At 41.9% G+C, this 18,396-nt stretch overlaps 1 protein-coding gene across 1 annotated transcript; it reads right to left on the reverse strand.

Annotated features, from left to right (window-relative positions):
• Window positions 1-3,414: 3,414 nt before the first annotated feature.
• LOC117459799 (fibulin-7) lies at window positions 3,415-18,204 on the reverse strand. The gene is made up of 8 exons (XM_034100925.2): window positions 17,929-18,204; window positions 16,567-16,729; window positions 14,037-14,213; window positions 10,250-10,375; window positions 10,036-10,173; window positions 7,901-8,038; window positions 7,343-7,481; window positions 3,415-6,033 (listed from the first exon to the last, which is right to left on the reverse strand). Exons 1-8 carry the CDS (start codon window positions 18,004-18,006, stop codon window positions 5,661-5,663), a joined length of 1,332 nt encoding a protein of 443 aa, XP_033956816.1. The 5' UTR covers window positions 18,007-18,204; the 3' UTR covers window positions 3,415-5,660.
• Between the last annotated feature and the right edge of the window lie 192 nt (window positions 18,205-18,396).

The raw sequence follows: 18,396 nt of genomic DNA on the forward strand, positions 1-18,396 counted from the left end.
ATGACGCAGCAGACCCAACGTTTCGTTGCTCTGATTGGCTGTAGGTCTATTCAAACATAGACATTCAAATTGCATTTGGAGGCATTTTGATCTGACCGCGGCCGCGCTGATATTATAACGCGAGAGAATTTTCACACCCGGCCCCTACACACGGCGGCGTGCGTTGCCGCTTCAACGCTTCTGCCCATTCACTTTGAATGGGGTGACGTCACGATTCGCCGAACTGCATTGTGGGAGCAAAGCGTAGCTTCTCTCGAGGTGCTCGCTGCAAAAGTAGAGCAATGTTCTACTTTTGCCGCCTCGACGGAGGCGTCAGCCAATCAAATCCCTCGTATGTAAATCTGACAGTACAAGCACTAGCCAATCAAACTGGGTGTATGTTGGGAGAGCCAGACCGCAGTTATTTCCCATATGTCAACAAAAGGAGGAGAAAATTATCGTGGCGGTAGGGAATCACCCGGTACTCTATGACCAGTCCCTCTTTACATACAGGGATACAAACCGGAGGAGCCAGGCATGGGGGGAGGTGGCAAAGACAGTGGGGGAAACTGGTAGGTTTTCGCTTGTTTGGGGAGTTTATATTCAGTGTACTTCATTTGAATGGACAGCTAGCAAGCATAGACAGTATATTTAGCCAGCATGGATGTAGAATGAATGCTTTGCTTTGTATGTCCGGGGCGGGACATTCATGTGGTTGGTTGTTGGTCGGGTTGCTCGCGTTGACTCCCCAAGCTCAAGACACGCCCACCGCCAAGCGGCAACGCACGCCGCCGTGTGTAGGGGCCGTACGTCCACACAGCAGCTTCAGAAGAAACTTCCACCGCTTCTCTGCCCATTGACTTTGAATGGGGATGACGTCACTTTGCCTCGCTTTTCGCCGAACTGCATTGTGGGGGAGCGAAGCGAAGATTTCCAGGATGTCCAGGATGTCCAGGATTCAAAAGTTGAGCAATGTTCAACTTTTGAAGCTGAGCTGGAAGCGCCAGCCAATCAAACACGTTTATGTAAATCTGACAGTAGAAGCGCTAGCCAATCAAACCGCGTGTAAGCAGGGAGAACCAGACCGCAGTTCATTTCCTCATATTCCAAACGAGAAATTACGGTAGCAAATCACCCGGTTCTTTACGACCAGAACTATTAACGGGATACAAACCGGAGGAACCAGGCATGGAGGGAGGTGGCAGAGACAGTGGGTGAAACTGGTAGGTTTTCGCCTGTTTGGGGAGTTTATATATATATATGTTGCTCGCATAAAATCCGGGGTTTTTTGCTTTGTATGTCGGGGGCGGGAGATTCATGTGATTGGTTATTGGTCGCATTGCCAGTGTTGCCAACTCCATAGTAAGGAAAGTAGCTATTGGCTGTCCGAAAAGTCGCCAGAAGTCCCTAAATTACATCATCGCCTAATTTGCATATCATGTAATGGCGGGAAAATAACGTTCCACCCCCTTCAAGGATCAAAACTTGAAACCACCAGAGTAAATCCATCCAGACGACAGTAGATCAGAAATGTCTCTATTAGAAAAAGTAGAAAGTAGAAATAGTTTTAGTAGTTTTTTGTAGAAATCTCCCTTACAATAAAGGCAGTATAGTATGCCCGTGTGTCATCTCCAATAAATGGCTTCAACCATCCTTTAAACTCAGGGTTTGATTCTCACTACTTTCTGTACTTTTGTGAATAAAGTTTAAACTGTGACACGATGACCTACGTGGATGTTTAGCTTGTAACAGAGAGGCACACACACAGTGGACGAGGTGATTAAGTGACTGAAGCTGTCTCGACGCGGGAGAGTGTGGCTGTCTCCTCTCTGCTCTGACTGCAGCTGAGCTGCTGCGGGAGGCAACTGTGAGTACTATGGGAGGGCTGAGGGGCTCACGGCAGCTCGTTAACTGCAGAACAATACGTGAGTCTCCAAACACCAGAAAAGTCCCTAATAACACTATTACAAGTCATTAGATTAGTCGTTAGTCGCTTTTGACAAAAATAAGTAGCCGGAGAGTTTGGAAAGCCGCCGAATTTAACGAAAAAAAAATCCCCAAGCTGTCACGGCCCGTCTACACTACAGCGTCGACAGCGTCGAAAGCTCCAATCTGCCCATTCACTTTCAATGGGGTGACGTCACGTAGCCGCGCTTTTTCGCCGAACTGAATTGTGGGTAGCAGAGCGGTCCGTCTTACGGAGCGTCCACACTACAGCTTCAAAAATAGCTTGGAGCTGGGCGTGTCTGGAGCTTGGGGATTTTATTCAAGCAACACGGCCAACAACCAATCACATGAATCTCCCGCCCCCGACATACAAAGCAAAAAACCCTGGGGATTGTATGCGAGCAATATATATATATAAACTCCCCAAACAGGCGAAAACCTACCAGTTTCACCCACTGTCTCTGCCACCTCCCTCCATGCCTGGCTCCTCCGGTTTGTATCCCGGTAGGTGAAGAGGGTCTGGTCATACAAAACCGGGTGATTTGCTACGGCGATAGTTAGTTTCTCCTCCGACTTTTTTTTTAAATATAGAAATGAACGGCGGGATATCTCTCCCAGCTTAGACGCGGTTTGATTGGCTACGGCTTCAGCTGTCAGATTTTGGGAAACGGGATTTGATTGGCTGGCGCTGGCTACTCCGGCGTCTCCGGCGTCAGAAGTTGAACATTGTTCAACTTCTGTCGCCTGAGACGCCTGAGACGCCTCGCTCTGCTACCCACAATTCAGTTCGGCGAAAAAGCGAGGCTACGTGACGTCACCCCATTGAAAGTGAATGGGCAGATTGGAGCTTTCGACGCTGTAGTGTAGACGGGCCGTGAGTGTATAAAACTCCCCCACTACTTAGACTATTCCTTGCACCCCTCTAGCATAAGCCCGAATGGTCTCAACCATATTGCGTCAGTAACATGCACTTGTTGTTGCAGCAGGATCAGTGTGTGTGTTGTGGACACGACCGGTAGATTTTCGCAATCCGTGTTCTCAACATGCTTACTTTAACATACTTTTTCATGGTCGGGCTAAGGTAGGGCTAAGCCATTTCTTGGTATGGCTATAGCCTACCCCAGCCATACCCTGGCGCCGCCACTGTTCCCAAGTACAACAGTTACTGCTCCTTGTATAAAGGTTCAATCGGAATATTGTGAAACTCCTTTTCTAGAGAAATGAAGCTTTGACGTGTATTGTCTGTGAACTTCTGCCACAAGGATTATTTTATAAAAACACACATTCTTCCTCTTCAACCTTCCACCCATTCAGTCAGGAACCTTTTTTGTATTGCCATCCAGCGTTCATTCATCAACTATTATGAGTCGGTTTGAGTTTCGCTTGTTAAAATTCACTCATAATGGATGAAGAATGAAAACAAGCACTGCCGCAAGGACATTTAATAGCACGCTGTTCACTGTCCAGTGAGGTATATCTAACAAAAACTGAAATGTTAGACTGACTTTATTTCAGTTATGCAGAGACAATTAAAATTCCACATAAATTGTGTAGTGCATTTGCCAAGCTTGCCAAATCATCTGTGATTTTGAATATAATGATTTCTGGGTTACATACAGAAAATGAGTAATACAGAAAATATGCTCAGCTACAGTATTGGATCTACTGTTTTAAAAGAAACTCTCTCAGTATAATGGATGATACCTTAAACAAGAAAGGCTAGTACAAAAACAAAACAAATATACAGTATAGCCTACGATGGAAGATAAACATGTGGCGTACAGTATGTCACAATGTAAAAACCAATAATATTTCCAATAAATTAGAGCCTCAGGAGCACTAATGTCTCATAGGGATTTATCATTAACAAAGCAAGGGCAGTGCATCAGCCCCGGGGCCAGACCCTGAGCTACACAGACATGATCTTTGATAGACATTCAACAAAATACCAACATAAAGCAACAGCAATCTCAAAAAAACATACTTCCATCCCTCCCAACCCATTCATTATGCTTCTGATTAGATCGTTTTCATCCATTCAAACACACTCAGACAAACGTCATCAGTCAAAGCTCTTACTGACACTCCTCAAAGATGCATCTATGATCTGTTCTGCCGTATATTGTTATTCCTAATATAACTGTTACATATTGGCTTGTCTAAGGAAGCCCTGAGAGGCAAGTAAGAAAAAGTAATGTTGCCGGTAATGACTTAAGAAGAGGTGAAAAAAGTCTACAAAGTCTAAAAACCTGCACTGGAGAACGCTGCTCCTGAATCAAGTAAAAACAATTATGAAAACAAGGTGTTTTCGCTTGTAATAAGTAAACAAATCTGCCAATGGAACAAGTAAACATTTGCTTGGTAAGATTTCTTGAATTAAGATGGGATATTTAGATAAATGATATCTTGTAATTATCTGGGAAAACATATTTTTACCAGAATCAGGAAATTATGTGTAAAAAAAATGAGCCAGAAATGCATTTCAGTTTTCTTTTTTCTGATGTTAAGTTGAGTTGGTGATGTTCCAAAAAAAATGTGTTTCCTAAAATCAAGTAATAAATATTTCTTGAGGTGATCCATCTTTCACAAATACCACAGCATCTTAAAAACCTTGTGACATGTCAAAAAAACTTAATCTGAGATACAGCTGAAAATAAGTTTTCAAGAGTCTTTGACTTAAAAAGATACATGAATTGACCCTGTATCTCACTGCATAGTTACTTCTTACAGGTGGGGTAGGTAATTTTGAGAAACCGACACTTTTTGTTATATTCCATGGAATGCTCTTAACATCCTGATAGCAATGAATATCTGAAGTGCTTTGACAAAAAATCCATACAAAAATGTCATCTGTGGAAGCCGTAGCCGTAAAAGCACGACCAATCATTTTAGCCGGCCCGGCTAAAATAACTGGATGGCCTACCTGCCTGTCAGCCTTCCATCTGTGCACAAACTTATCTCGTGCCCTCATTGGTCATGTGCGCGTTTGTGTGTTGGAGGAGGGGCTCTGTAAGGAAGTGGCAGATTTTTTCCGGTTGTGTATTTTCAAATTCTAGCGCACTCGAGCTGGTTTCTCCAAAATTACCTACTCCACCTTTAAGTTATTATGTCTTATATCAGGTGTAAAAACACATACAGAGATTCTATGACTAGAAATAAGACCAATATACTTGGTAAGGTTTCGAGTTTTTACAGTGTTTTTCGTCTGTGCAACAGGTGAAATAAGTGTTGGCAGGTGAAAGTGTTGTAATACTTGTTTTCTGGCCAAAAGAGTCTGATCTGCAAAACTTGTTCCAAATTGGACTTAAAACAATGAGAGAGAGAGTTTAAAATGTATCCATAAACTCCAAACATAAGAAACAATAATATGTGTTTTAAACTGATAAGACACAAAGGTAATTTTACCAAATGTAAGGTAGTGGTGCATTTCAGCCTCTTGTTGCCAGGTGAGTATTGGAAAAAAGTCAAACATAGAAAAATGAAGGTAGAAAGATTACATTGGCAATGCCTCTTTCACCTGTTGTTAAGTCATAACCACATGGGCCTCCGTACCTGCCACTCTCACTATTGTGGTATTTGGCCACTGAACAAGTGTTGTCCTGCAACTGGCTACTCAGACAATTGAATTACTGATAGGGGATAAAGAAACAGTACCAGGAAACTCAGTTCCCATTACACTGCTCCGTGTTCTTCTTCACCTCGACGTCTCGTCTTCCTCCATCTCCAGCTCTCTCTCAGAAGTTGTAAGGTGAAACCAGAATGTTAACCTTAGCCACATGCTTGGCCTGAAAGGTGCGGTCGCTGTACTCAGACATGTCCACGTCTATGCTGATCTCCTGCGGCCCCCGCAGCTGCTGGACCAGGATCAGCTCCCCGGTCTGCCGGTCTGAACGCTGCATGGCAAAGATACCTCTGGAGTTTCCGCCCACTATGCCGAAACGCAAGCTGTCGGGCCCGGTGCGACCTGGGGCGGAGGCGGTCGCCATACGGAAAAGAGTTGCAGGAGTCTGCAGGTTGGAGCTCAGAGACAGGTAGTGGAAGGACACGGTCTTAGGAGCCAGGTGGCAGGAGCGGCTGTCCATGGGGCAGGGGTTTCTCTCACACTGACTGCAGGACAGAAACACAGCCAGTAAGCAGGGGGCATTACAGGACAAAGTGGTACACATGTTCCACTCTCTGTGTGTTTGCCGGTTGTCATGCACATTTTGACACTGAGAAAACGATTATATAATTAATCCATCCCTGTGGGAAAGTGTTTATAGCGGTTTCTTTGAGACTGGAGAAGAGTGACACACCTACATACAGTACATATGAGCTCATGTGCCCTGAAGTCATCATAGATCTTAGCAGGCTGTGATTTTTTTCTTTAGGGCAGTACATCCAAACTCTTAAAAAACCTGCAAAACATTATTATGTTGAAATGGGGACACAGCTACTGTCTTACTCCATGTTGCCTTCTCCCCTTGTTGTGTCCCATTTATCCATTCCTTTGACTAGCAGTGGAGCGGTGTTTCACCACGTTGATGGTTCAGTAGAAGCAGACAGAGTTTTGTTTCATGCTCTTAAATGAGGCAGCTTGCTGATGATTGGCAAATAGGAAGAGGGATGTTGTAATGTCTCCTAACATTTGGCCAGGACACAGACATTGTACATGGGTATTAAGAGGGAAAAAATTGTATCTAAGGAAGTTGGGCTGTCAGAAATGATTTACTTCACTGGGGTAGGGCTATAACTCTTGTGTTTTATTGATATAATTTATTACTGGAATTAAGTCTAGAGGCATCATTACAACAAAGTCAGACCATGAGTAGTAAATTAGATTAGCTCTAATATCTAAAGCACAGTTTTTGATAGTAAATCTGAAAGTGAGATTTCACTGCATGGAAATACTGTAACTGTAAGGCAAATCACAAAAAAGGAAGTAGGTTTGTAAACTGTGATGAATGTTCAAAACTGTTTTAGTGATGGTTTTATAGGCAGTCCTCAATTTCTCTCAAGAAAAAAAGGTTAACTTGGCAGTGAAATGGCTGCATTGCCAGAACTCAGAGGTTACCATGGTGAGCTTTATGTTATTTCTTCCAATATCAATGACGGCCAAAACGAAGTCCCAAGTTGTCTAAAACATGAATTTCCCTTTTCATGGTTCATCTGGAGAACTCTGAGGCTGTGTGCGTTGATACATGTATCTCAACTTCACTGTCATGGATCACTGACCATGACCCTGAACACAACAAAGATCCCAAAATGGGGTCAAAATGTCCTCCAGGAGCCCATACGTTTCTGACAGCATCTAAATTACTACGCAAAAGGTACATTTAAACTTGGTGAACATTTTCTGCTCACACATGGAAGATTTTTTGATATAGCTTTTCCCTTGTATAAAAAATGACGACGAAACACGGGTGTATCCACTTACAAGGGAGATGTCTTGACGTAGCTGATGTTGCCATGAGAACGGGAACACTCTGGGTTGACACACTGAAAGCCTCCCCCCATGTTGATACAAGTTGTCCCTCGGCTACAGTTGTGCTGCTGGCTCAAACACTCGTCCACATCTGGAAGAAAAAACAGCAGAGCCGTGTAAGAAGGAGAAGCGGGGAGAGAGGCTTGCCAGACTGACGCTCTGCTTCCTGGTTACCACAGTCTGAGCTGGGGGGTGCTGTGCTACGATTGTTTATTTGGTTTTTTAGTTTAGTCTCCCCCAAACGCCTCATGTCCTAAAGATCCCTTTCTTCTGGGAAACGGTGAGGTCATTTATTCCACTGGCAAGCTTTGCGAGCTTCAGGGGTGCAAATGAAAGTGGTAACGGGGTTTTTGGGTCAACAGACACTTCTCCTCTGCAGGAACTCAAAGCTCTGCAGCTCCTCGTCTCTCTAAGACACAGGTATTCCTCTCTGGAGCTACATACCCATGCAGATCTGCAGCCAGCGCTCTGTGAATGAGCCTTTGTCCTCTGTTCCCTCTTGTCACTCACCCTCACAGCTCCGCCTGTCTGCAAGCAACTTGTAGCCGCTGGGGCAGGAGCAGCGGTACGAGCCCGGGACATTCACACACTCGTGGACGCACAGCTTCCCTCCTTGGTCCAACCGGTACACTTCACATTCGTTTACATCTGTCAGGAAACAGACAAAGAAATGCATAACTTAAAAATGCATCACATGACCAGGCCAAAGCGCACATGAGACCAACTAAGAGGTTGCAGAGTTTAAAGGTCCCCTATTATACTGTTTTTCATCAATATATTATTGTTCTCAGATATATATATACAAAACTTTTCTCTGAAGTGTTTGGCTCGAAATACCAAACAGATCATGCATTGCAGCATCCCATAAACCCCTCTGTTTCAGCCCTGTTTCAAAAGTGCTGATTCTGGGTCTGTTACTTTAGATGAAAATAAGGAGCCCCTCCCCACGCCCCTCTGATGCCCCTTTCACACCAGCGCCTTTTCAGCTCCGGCTCGGAGCTAGAGCCTGAAAAGCGCCGGGTTTTCCAGTTCACACCGGAGCTGCGCCGGCTCTTAGCTCCGGAATCCGCTTCATTTCCAGCTCCAAAAAATTGTCGGTCCAGAGGAAAGAGCTTTGGAGCTAAGAGGTGACGTCGCTTACGTCTCTCTTACGTCGAGGCGTGCAGGAAACTAAACCCACCTCCCATGGGTCGACTGTTATGCCTGCCTACAAGCAGTAGTGCTTATAAACACACTTTATAAAGTCAGGCAACACTAACCAGGCTTCGTGTGATTCTGTTCGCTGTTATCGATCATTGTGGAGAGAGGCAGACGTGTTGTTTTGTATTATTGCAGCTATCGGATTAGAGTAGTCAGTTTAGCTTCGGTTGCTATGCTAACATCACCCGTTTTATACCAGAGAAACTTTCATAACAGCGTTGTGATACCAAACAGTGTCAATTCAGACTGACACACATTCACTTAGGCTAAGGGGAACTGGGGATATGCATCAGCTGCTTGTGTGAGTCGGACAGTGAATACTTTAGAGTGGCCGCTGCAGTGTGAGCTAACCGGGAGCTAACGGGAGAATAAACTCCCGTGGACGAGCAGCCAATACTGCAGCGGTCGGTAAATGCTGCAGAAACACATTAATAAACAATGAACCACGGCACTCTGGAGCAAAGTATAAGGTTGGAGAAGTCGTTATTCAATTTATTCTGGCTTCGTGTGATTAAAAGCAACACGATCATCGACCCGACGCTGTTGTTGTTGTTGTGAGCTTCCGTTGGGGAGCAAATCAGCGATGTAAACGGTGACGTCATGACGCAGCAAGGGCAGCTCTGGGGCGCCAGTGGGCGGTGTGCACAGAGCGGGAGCTGAAAAGGGAAACCGGAGCTGAATCAGAAAAGCTCCCGCTCGGAGCTAGAAACTGAAAAGCGCTGGTGTGAAAGCCGCATGAGAGATATTTGCTTAAAAAAACTACAATGGTGCTCTAGGGGGAGATTCAGATAAGGTGGAGGAGGGTGTTACCTTGGTTGGTGATTGGCTAATGGTTACACAAGCCAGGATTTTATATAAATGGATCAGGACAAAATGTGAGAGTCTTTTTTCCTGAAACTTTCAGAATCTCTTTCCACAGAGAAGACACATGTTTATGTATATAATAAAAAAGTGGATTTTGCATAATAGGTGACCTTTAAGGTTTAAATTATGATATACCTCATACATTCTACAGTTTACAACACACTTTGTTTCTCATGTTGTCGTCAGTATTTAGGTCCCTTTGTTTTGCCCTCAGAGCGTATTGGACATAAACACATTTCAGGCAGCTGCATTTCAAACTCTTACTCAACCAATTACATCTTAAAAGCAAACTGAACTGTGACCTAAATTGATGCTAATCAGCTTGTGAACACCCGAGAGGATTATTTTGTTTGTCACAGACTGGCTCCACAGATTACTCTCATTTGTAGCCGTATTAATCAGTAGTGGAGTATCTTTTCGGCAGTAAAATGCCTACTGGCCTGCTATGTGCCCTGCTGAGGTGTTGTTTAGCAGGGCACCAGCTCGGGGGAACTGCTCTTTAGCTGACCTTGCTTCCCTGTGAGGAGGAGTTGCGAAAAGAGAATTTCCCTACAGGGATCAATTAAGTAATTACGGCTCACCCTGACAGATACTGTTGTCAGAGGTGCCACTCATGTGGAAGCCTGCATCACAGCTGCAGTGTTGGGCTTGGTTCACTTGGGCGCAGCGAGGTCTCCGGCTGAATGCTGGATCGTTCATGACGCTCCACTCAGGTGGTGCTGCATTAGGGGGGAAATAGGGAAGTTGAATACCTGTGCTAAAACATGATCTGGAGATGAACACATTTTTACCGACCTGTCTGTGTTTGGTGCTGACAGTGAGAGCCACTCCAGTTCTGGGCGCAGATGCATTTGTATTGGTTAACACCTTCCACGCAGGTACCTCCATTTTGGCAGGGATTACTTTCACACTCACTTATATCTGTGGGTGTAGAAGAAAAAATGATCTCTGTGCTCAGCTTCTTCTGAACCTTTCCATCAAATTGATGCAAACAGAGCAAAGGCACAACAGTTGCAATTTTGGAGTTCCTTCTCAGACAGAACTTCCTCAGCTGAAAAGATAAATACATATTAATTTGCAGATTTGATGCTTCCCTTTATATTGATTTCACAGTTCCTAAAATAATCTTTAAGGCCTTTCTAAAGTGGTAAATCAGTCAGCTTCTGTCAACCATGACAACATAAAGAAGACTTAGTTTATACATGTTTTTAAATAACGTAGTTTTTTGACAAATTAAACATAATGGTTGGCTACAAACAGCAAAAGGGTAAGATTACGTCCGGAAAGTAAAAGAAAAAAGAAACACATAAAGAAGCCGTGTAAGCCTTTCCTTTCTACCTTCCATCGATGGAAGTTTGATAGCTGATACTTAAGAATGAGAAAGCCCTTTTATGTGTTCCATTTGTGGAACATTTGTAGTTATCTTCATGACATCTAATGGGGATGACTATTAAAGTGCCTTTTGCAAAGTTGCAATTGGTTGGTTATAGTCTGTTTTACTCATCACACACGAGAATAAAGTTATAAATATTACGTTTTTTAGATTTGAGGGGTTTTCTTTCTGCAAAACCAACAGCTGTGAAATACAGCATTCTCAATAACTTCCCATAAAAAATGTTGTAAAGGTTTATAGCAATTCTACTCATGTTTCATATTCATTCACACTCATTAAACCTCCTGTTGTGTTCGTTCCCCCCCCCTTACTTTGGTGTTCCCGGTCAAATTTGACCAGTCCTATTTTAAATGCTCTTATAATTATTAACAAAAAAAACCTGAATCATCAACACATTTTATTTAACACCCTTTCAAACAGTAAACAATGTATCAGACTACTGCTCTACATGAAAAAATGCAGTAAATTCACAAAGAATAATCTCTCAGACAGATAACAGCCAAATCGGTCGCCTACTCATTGTGCTGCCCACGGAGGATTTTTTTTTTAATATTGAAGTTAAAAGCATCAATCTGGTGCACTTTGAGAGCAACATTAAGAGATCTATGGATACATCTCTCTACACCCAGATGAAACACAACTGTAAACAGATTTTCTATTTCTTTATGGATATTTTACTAATCACTCCCCTTTCAAACTGTATTCTTGTTTTACTGTCATGTAGTATTTCATACCTGTTTTTCATGTATTACTCTTATACTATCTGACATAAAATACATCGTAGCATTAAAGTTCAGTTTATTTTATTTTTTATTTTTATAAATAATACAAAAACGTGTTTATTGGGTGAGTGTGTGTGTGTTGATAGATCTGATGGATTATTTCTTATGGTGGTCATTTTTTTATCAGCAATTGTATATGTTCAAATGTCTACTGGAGGATATCATAAAGCTTCGATGCAACCAAATGTAAAACACAAAAGTTATGAGTGTTGAAAGTAGTACATCGGTCAGATTTGACCGGAACACAACAGGAGGGTTATTAATAGAGTAAACTAAATCATAAAAGAACAGCTGAACAATGATAGCTATTATTTTGTATGACAAAATGACCGTCATAAAAAAATGAATGGGTAACCATCGATCAGATCCATTAACACGCACCTGGCAGACTTAACAATAATATATATATGTATATGTCTTCAATGTCTTTTTTGCAGGATATAATCTATGCAACACTTTTAAGATAAAGAGCACACAATATTAACTCAGCGAACCTTCCTGTACAGCAATCATGCTACCTGCTGGTAAAACGACTCAATCACAACTGTAAATATTAAAGATGAGTGCATACCAGTGTCATGAGTTATACCCGAGTCACTGCTGCTTAACAACCAACAAATTGGTTTAAAGCTTTTGTAAAAGGGAGTACAGAAATGTTGGGTATGGCTAGCAGCTGGGTAAAATACTTATAACTACTAAAAACACACAGGACATCTATATGTATAAAGTATAGATCACTCATTAACCAACCAATGTAGAGTCTTATCTGTGGCCTATTGTTTAATTAATCATCTAAGCCCAGAGGATGATAAACCTGTAGTCCAAAATGCTATGTGTTGACATTAACAGAAGGTAGGAAAGGTAGGAACGACAGCACATCTTATGATCTTTGTTTCTGTACTCAGTGGTGTTGTGCAGATGTTCAAATGATGAAACAGCCTCTGCTCTCTGAGGCCACAGTATACTGGATGACAACCAATCCCTTTAATGTGTATTTGGTTCCCTCAGGGGCCACCACATGTCCATAACATGAAAAGACCCACTTCACTAGATTTTTTACATTCTTCCTAACTTTAAAGTTTCCACACTCGGTCAATACTGCTTTTTTAAGCATGACTAAATTTAGACCCATCATGCGGGGCTGAAAAACACGAACAGGGATAATACTGTGCAGAGTCGAGCCTTCTCGTGTTGTTTTAACCATGAAGGTCAATAAACGTATGCACATGTTCAACTGAGTGTGCCACTTGGAATTTCTGGAAGAATGTCACCAGCACAGGCTATCAATAGCATGCTTGGCATACTTCTGTGCTATCAGACCATGGTATGGGCATAAACGCTGTCAAAGAGCGGGGGGAAACATGAGCAAGAGAGGTAGGGTTTATCTTACAGTAGGCCCAACACTGCTGTTCATGAGGAGCAGAGACCTGGAGTGAAAGGCACCCCACAGTGGAATGCAGTACAGGTGTTTTTCTGTGTTCGGAGACATTTAATGCCATTTTAACGAGGTCTTCATTCAGTACACCGAGGAGCTCCAGCCACTCTAAAGAATGCCTCTTTTCTTTGCCTGTTATCTTTGTGTGTGTGTGTGTGTGTGTGTGTGTGTGTGTGTGTGTGTGTGTGTGTGTGTGTGTGTGTGTGTGTGTGTGTGTGTGTGTGTGTGTGTGTGTGTGTGTGTGTGTGTGTGTGTGTGTGTGTGTGTGTGTGTGTGTGTGTGTGTGTGTGTGTGTGTGTGTGTGTGTGTGTGTGTGTGTGTGTGTGTGTGTGTGTGTGTGTGTGTGAGGAGCTCAGTTTGGCTTTTGAGCTGATGTGTCTTTCAGCCTGGCATTCAGACACTGCGGAGAAAAGGTTGTCCTAATCTATTGTGGGGGTTTCTGCCCCACTTTGAATAATGCACAGACATTGCTGGTGGTGGCCCAAAAACATGTTGTGTTTGTGTGTATGTGAAGAAACTTGTTGGGGTGAAAAGCTTCTGAAAATATACCGAAGTGAGACTGCATTCCTTGTAGGAATCAAATGTAAGACTGCCCTCACACATGGTGGATTTGAGCATAGCTGGGAAAAAGTGTATTCTAAAAAACTGGAAACATGAACTTCCTTATTCACAGAGGCAATGGTTAACATATGGGGGCTTCCTACCCCCTTTGCTAGGGAAGTAGTATGGAAATCATAAATTATATAATTTATACATTAGAACTTCACACCTTACTTTTTTTTATTTTCAAATTTGAACTGGGAAGACATTGTTACCATACATGCTGTGTGTGGGCCGGACGCACTTTGTTTCCTTCTCTGTTTTTCTCATGTGTATTTGTCTAAGGAAAACATGCTATTTTGCTTAAAGAAACCAGGGGGAAAAGGAGAATAAGGCAGGGTAATATGCGAGGAATTCCTGGGTCTTGCTCACCTTTACAGATAGCACTGATCCCCGTCCAGGTGCCGTTATCCCGGCAGGCCCGCGTAGCAGAGCCAACAAGATGGTATCCCTGGGAACAAGTGAAGTGGACCTCATGTCCGACAAAGTACTTTGAGCCGAACTTTGTTCCGTGAGCAGGGGCTTCCAGAGAGGGGCAGGTGGTTGGAGCTGTGGGAGAGAGAAAGAGAGCACAAGAGGAAGGCCAGTCACATGTGGAGTAAGCTTCCCGAACATCCTCTGGCATTCCCTGCCTGGGGATATAGGCTACACGTGTCGCTGGGAACTTCACAGCCTTCATGGGAGAGGACGATTAAAATGCCTCATTCAGAGTCCACCAGCACAGCAACGGCCATTTTTATGAGTCAGAATTTCACCAGCAGCCAAATGTTATGCTATTTTACATGCTCTGGAAAATGTAAGGCTTGCATAATATGGAACATAAGTACATTACGTAACATTGTAGGATTTATGTTTTATCCCAATGTATGTTTCCTATTCCTTTAACCTCAAGAGAAAACAACTGTCAGTAAAGTTTAGAAACTGTGTAATAGGCCAATCTTGCATGGCCAAACCTCCATTATGTCCAGCTTGTGTTTGCAGGGGGATGTAAGCCCCTTGTGTCTTTTCCTGACAAATCTGTGTGTTAAGGTTTGAGCATTTTGTCACAGCTGTATAAGATAAATGTGTGAGATATGTCTTTGATATGTATTGTATATAAGGAAAAATATGCAGTGGAAAAAAGGCTCACAACAAATGTTGACAAGTACTGAATTAAGAAGGGGAAGGCTGCCAAAACGTTATTTGTACCACATCGTAATCAAATTTAGAGTTTCAGAGATGAATCTTTAAAGTACATTTTCCTAAATAATGGCAGGAAAAAGGGTGATTCTCTTTCCTCTAGTGAAGGATATTAAAATATGTTTGGGTTTTGGACTGAAAGCACAAGACATTTAAAGCCATCATCTTGGAATTTGAGGAACAGGGACTAACATTTTTCACTGTTTTCTGCGATTTCCAAAAAGATTTATCCGTGAAAAACAATCTGCAGATTACTCAATAACAACAAAATATGTGTATGTTTCAGCCTTATTAGAATCAATATTATTTTACCGATTCCTATTTGTAACTTTATCTCAATCAAAAATGTATTTAATTTAAATGAGGATTTGGGATTCTATTCCTGATCAGAGCAAATAAAATGGATAGTGCCATATTTTCTCATTTGTCTTTTTATTTTGTTGAGCCTTTATTAGTGTAAATGTAAAATATCAGCTTCCTCCTGTCTGGCCAAGTACTCTCCAGATTTATGGACTGAACTGGTCCATCACTAACAAATTGGCCTCAGTGTCTGCTGCCAAACAACACAATTCCACAAATCCACTTCCCCTGTCAAGTGCCCAAAAATATGTAACTGAGATGACCTTGCACTGTTGGATGAATATATAATCCCATAAGAAGCCATGTTAACTTCAAACGATTGAATGTTCCCATAATGTTTTAAATGTGATACTTATAAATCTTCTGTTGCCTTTGAGTGAGTAATCAATCACTGAATTACTGAACAAAACCTCAGTCATAATGCATGTGAAACTTTATACAGCATGGATTGCAAATGAAATGAAATGACTGCTCGATCAGTGAACTCTGTCTGAGAAGATAAATTCATAACATATTCCGTAAAAGGACCAAGTACTTAACTTCCAAAAAATCTAGTTGTATGCCTATCACCAGATATTGTGATTTTACAGCATACGCATGGAATGTGTTTTAATGATGTCTTACCAAATAAATGTCATACAGTAACTAACCATAAAGTTATATCCAAATGGCATTCTTTACCTATCAAATAAATCAAAGTATTCCTGCCTAGAACATATTCCAAAAAAATGTAAGAAGTTAGCATATTCCAGATTTCCAAGTCAAGAAGGACAAAACACTCACATTTCACTTATTTATTTGGCCATCATCACTCTGTGAAAAGTTAGTTGTTTTTCCTCCTTGACTTGGAAATCTGGTATGTTTTCACATTGTTTGAAATATTATTATTATATTTTGGGTTGAGCACTCCATAGAGAACACCATTATTGAAGGGCATCCTCCTTTTCCAACACACATTTCTCAAATGATTATTTATGTCAAACAAGCAGAGACTGGTAAACGATATGTAAAAAGATACAGTCATCAAGCATTCTTTTTTTACTTCTGTGAATACAAAAACACTCATTATTTGTATTGATTTAACTAAGCAATATGACAAATGTTCAAGAATGATATATTTTACTATTTCTACCTTGTTACCTGCTTTATTGTAAAATGGCGGATCTAACAGATTGAAATCATCTGTTTTATGTACAGTGTTTTTTACTTTCAATGGGAAATTATGGCTTGATGTTTAGCTGCTTCAGTGTAATGGTTGTGCATGTGTCCTACTTTGAGTAGTCAACCTATCTGCTTAGAAAAAAGCCTTCAAAGATAAAAAAAATGATGATGATTATGATAACGAGGGTGATTAGGGTCTCACCGGCTGTCTGGTCCGCTTGAGGTAACTTGGAGACCGAGTTCTGAAGTGTCGCCAGCTTTGACTTCATGATCCTGAGGCCCTCGGTGAATCTCATCTCCTGGCCTTTCAGAAACTTCTCCATCTGACGGAGCACCCCGACTACCTGGTGCTTATCCATGCACGTCTGCGGACAGAGAATGAGCACTATGACCAGAAGTTATTTTAAAAATACTATATTAACAAAACATTTCAAAATTCAATGACTTTCTAATAACATAAAGTGCATGAATAAAGGTCCCATCAGTTTAATGATTTTCGAATATAAAACATGAGCTATGGGTGAACATTAATGTGCAGCTGTCGAGTATGATGCAATTGAAATCCACCGTATCAGTGTACACAAGGTGGTTAGGGTTACAAAGAGTTTACATTGATATTAAAATGCATATAACACATTTATTTTACCAGGGATTCTTTTAAATAAAATTACATTTGCATTCCACTTTTTTCCATTAAACCTAATTGCACTCACATGTGAGATCATCTAAGCTCACCATCTCTCTTCTGCTCTCCCTCAGCCCTTTCCACTTGCTATCACAACTGTAGTGGCAGACACAGCTGGACCAAAGCTGTCTGGCAGATGTCAGTGGGACTTAAGTCCAAAATGCTGTTCCTCTGTATATTTTGCATGGTGGGAAGACACATGTTCATTGGATAATGTTGAATGGGCAGACTCAAAATAGCATTGGTGCCATTAGCAGTTACTTGAGCGAGAAAGCTTGTCAAGCCATTACACAGTTCCTCAGAGAAAGTGCTTCTAATCCTTTCAGGAGGGTTTATTAATCACATGCTCATTGGAGCAATTTCTCTGTGCAGCATACCTTAAATTCCTGCACCGGTAATTGGAGGACCTTCGACAATAACAACTTCATTACATTACAATTCAGTTTGCACAGCGGTTGAACCTGTGCAGAATAGACAAGGCTTTGTCTTTTTACCTGCCTCAGGCAAAAAGGGAAATTCCTCCAGCTGACAGGACATGAGAGAACTCACATCTGGATACTACAAAGGCAGTTTTTTGGAAAAGCAGATCCAGTCATTTCTCCAATGGAACACATGTGACCAACATTGCAAATCTTAAAATCTCGCATAATCACAATAACAGCTGGATAAAATGTAAGACAGTACAACACACACAGAAAATGGTGGTTGGTGTCACTTGTTATAGATTAATAGGATTAAGATATTAAGGTGATCCTCAAATAAATATTTCCCAAATGTGGTTACCTCAGATTTTAAGATTTGATAACATACTTTATTGAGCAACTTTGACCTGACGACAGATCTTCTTGGACAAAGAGTTGTCACTAAAGTAACTCTTACCTGAACGGAAGCATGGCCACCCTGGATAGCTGTCAAACACAGCAAAAGCAAACACCTGCGTCGAAAAGAGAGTGCCATCTCTGAAAGTCCAGTTTATTACTGTAGCCTACTTTTATAAAAGTAATACTCCTTTGCTGGTGTTTTACAAACTTGATAGAGCTTCGATAAAATCCACAAAACAGTGATCTCTCGAGAGGTTCTGTCCCCGGCTGCTTTCCAGAGTTTGGGGGATGCTCATCAGGTGTCTGACACAGAGATGCGCTCCCTTCTCTTTATCTGCGCTCTGGAACAGTTCAGCCTCTGAGCTCTGCACGCCTGCAGAAGGAATCCCTCCCACCGAGATACTCCCAAACATTGTGCGATTTTCTCCTTACATCTCTCTGTTGCTGTCAATGACACTGTAGAGTTGGCTGAAGGCTATAGCTCAAGTGGGATAGCCTATGACCTTAATTGTTTGTTTACTTAGCC

The sequence above is a fragment of the Pseudochaenichthys georgianus genome, chromosome 15 (assembly GCF_902827115.2).
Source record: "Pseudochaenichthys georgianus chromosome 15, fPseGeo1.2, whole genome shotgun sequence".
NCBI classification, from domain to species: Eukaryota; Metazoa; Chordata; class Actinopteri; order Perciformes; family Channichthyidae; genus Pseudochaenichthys; species Pseudochaenichthys georgianus.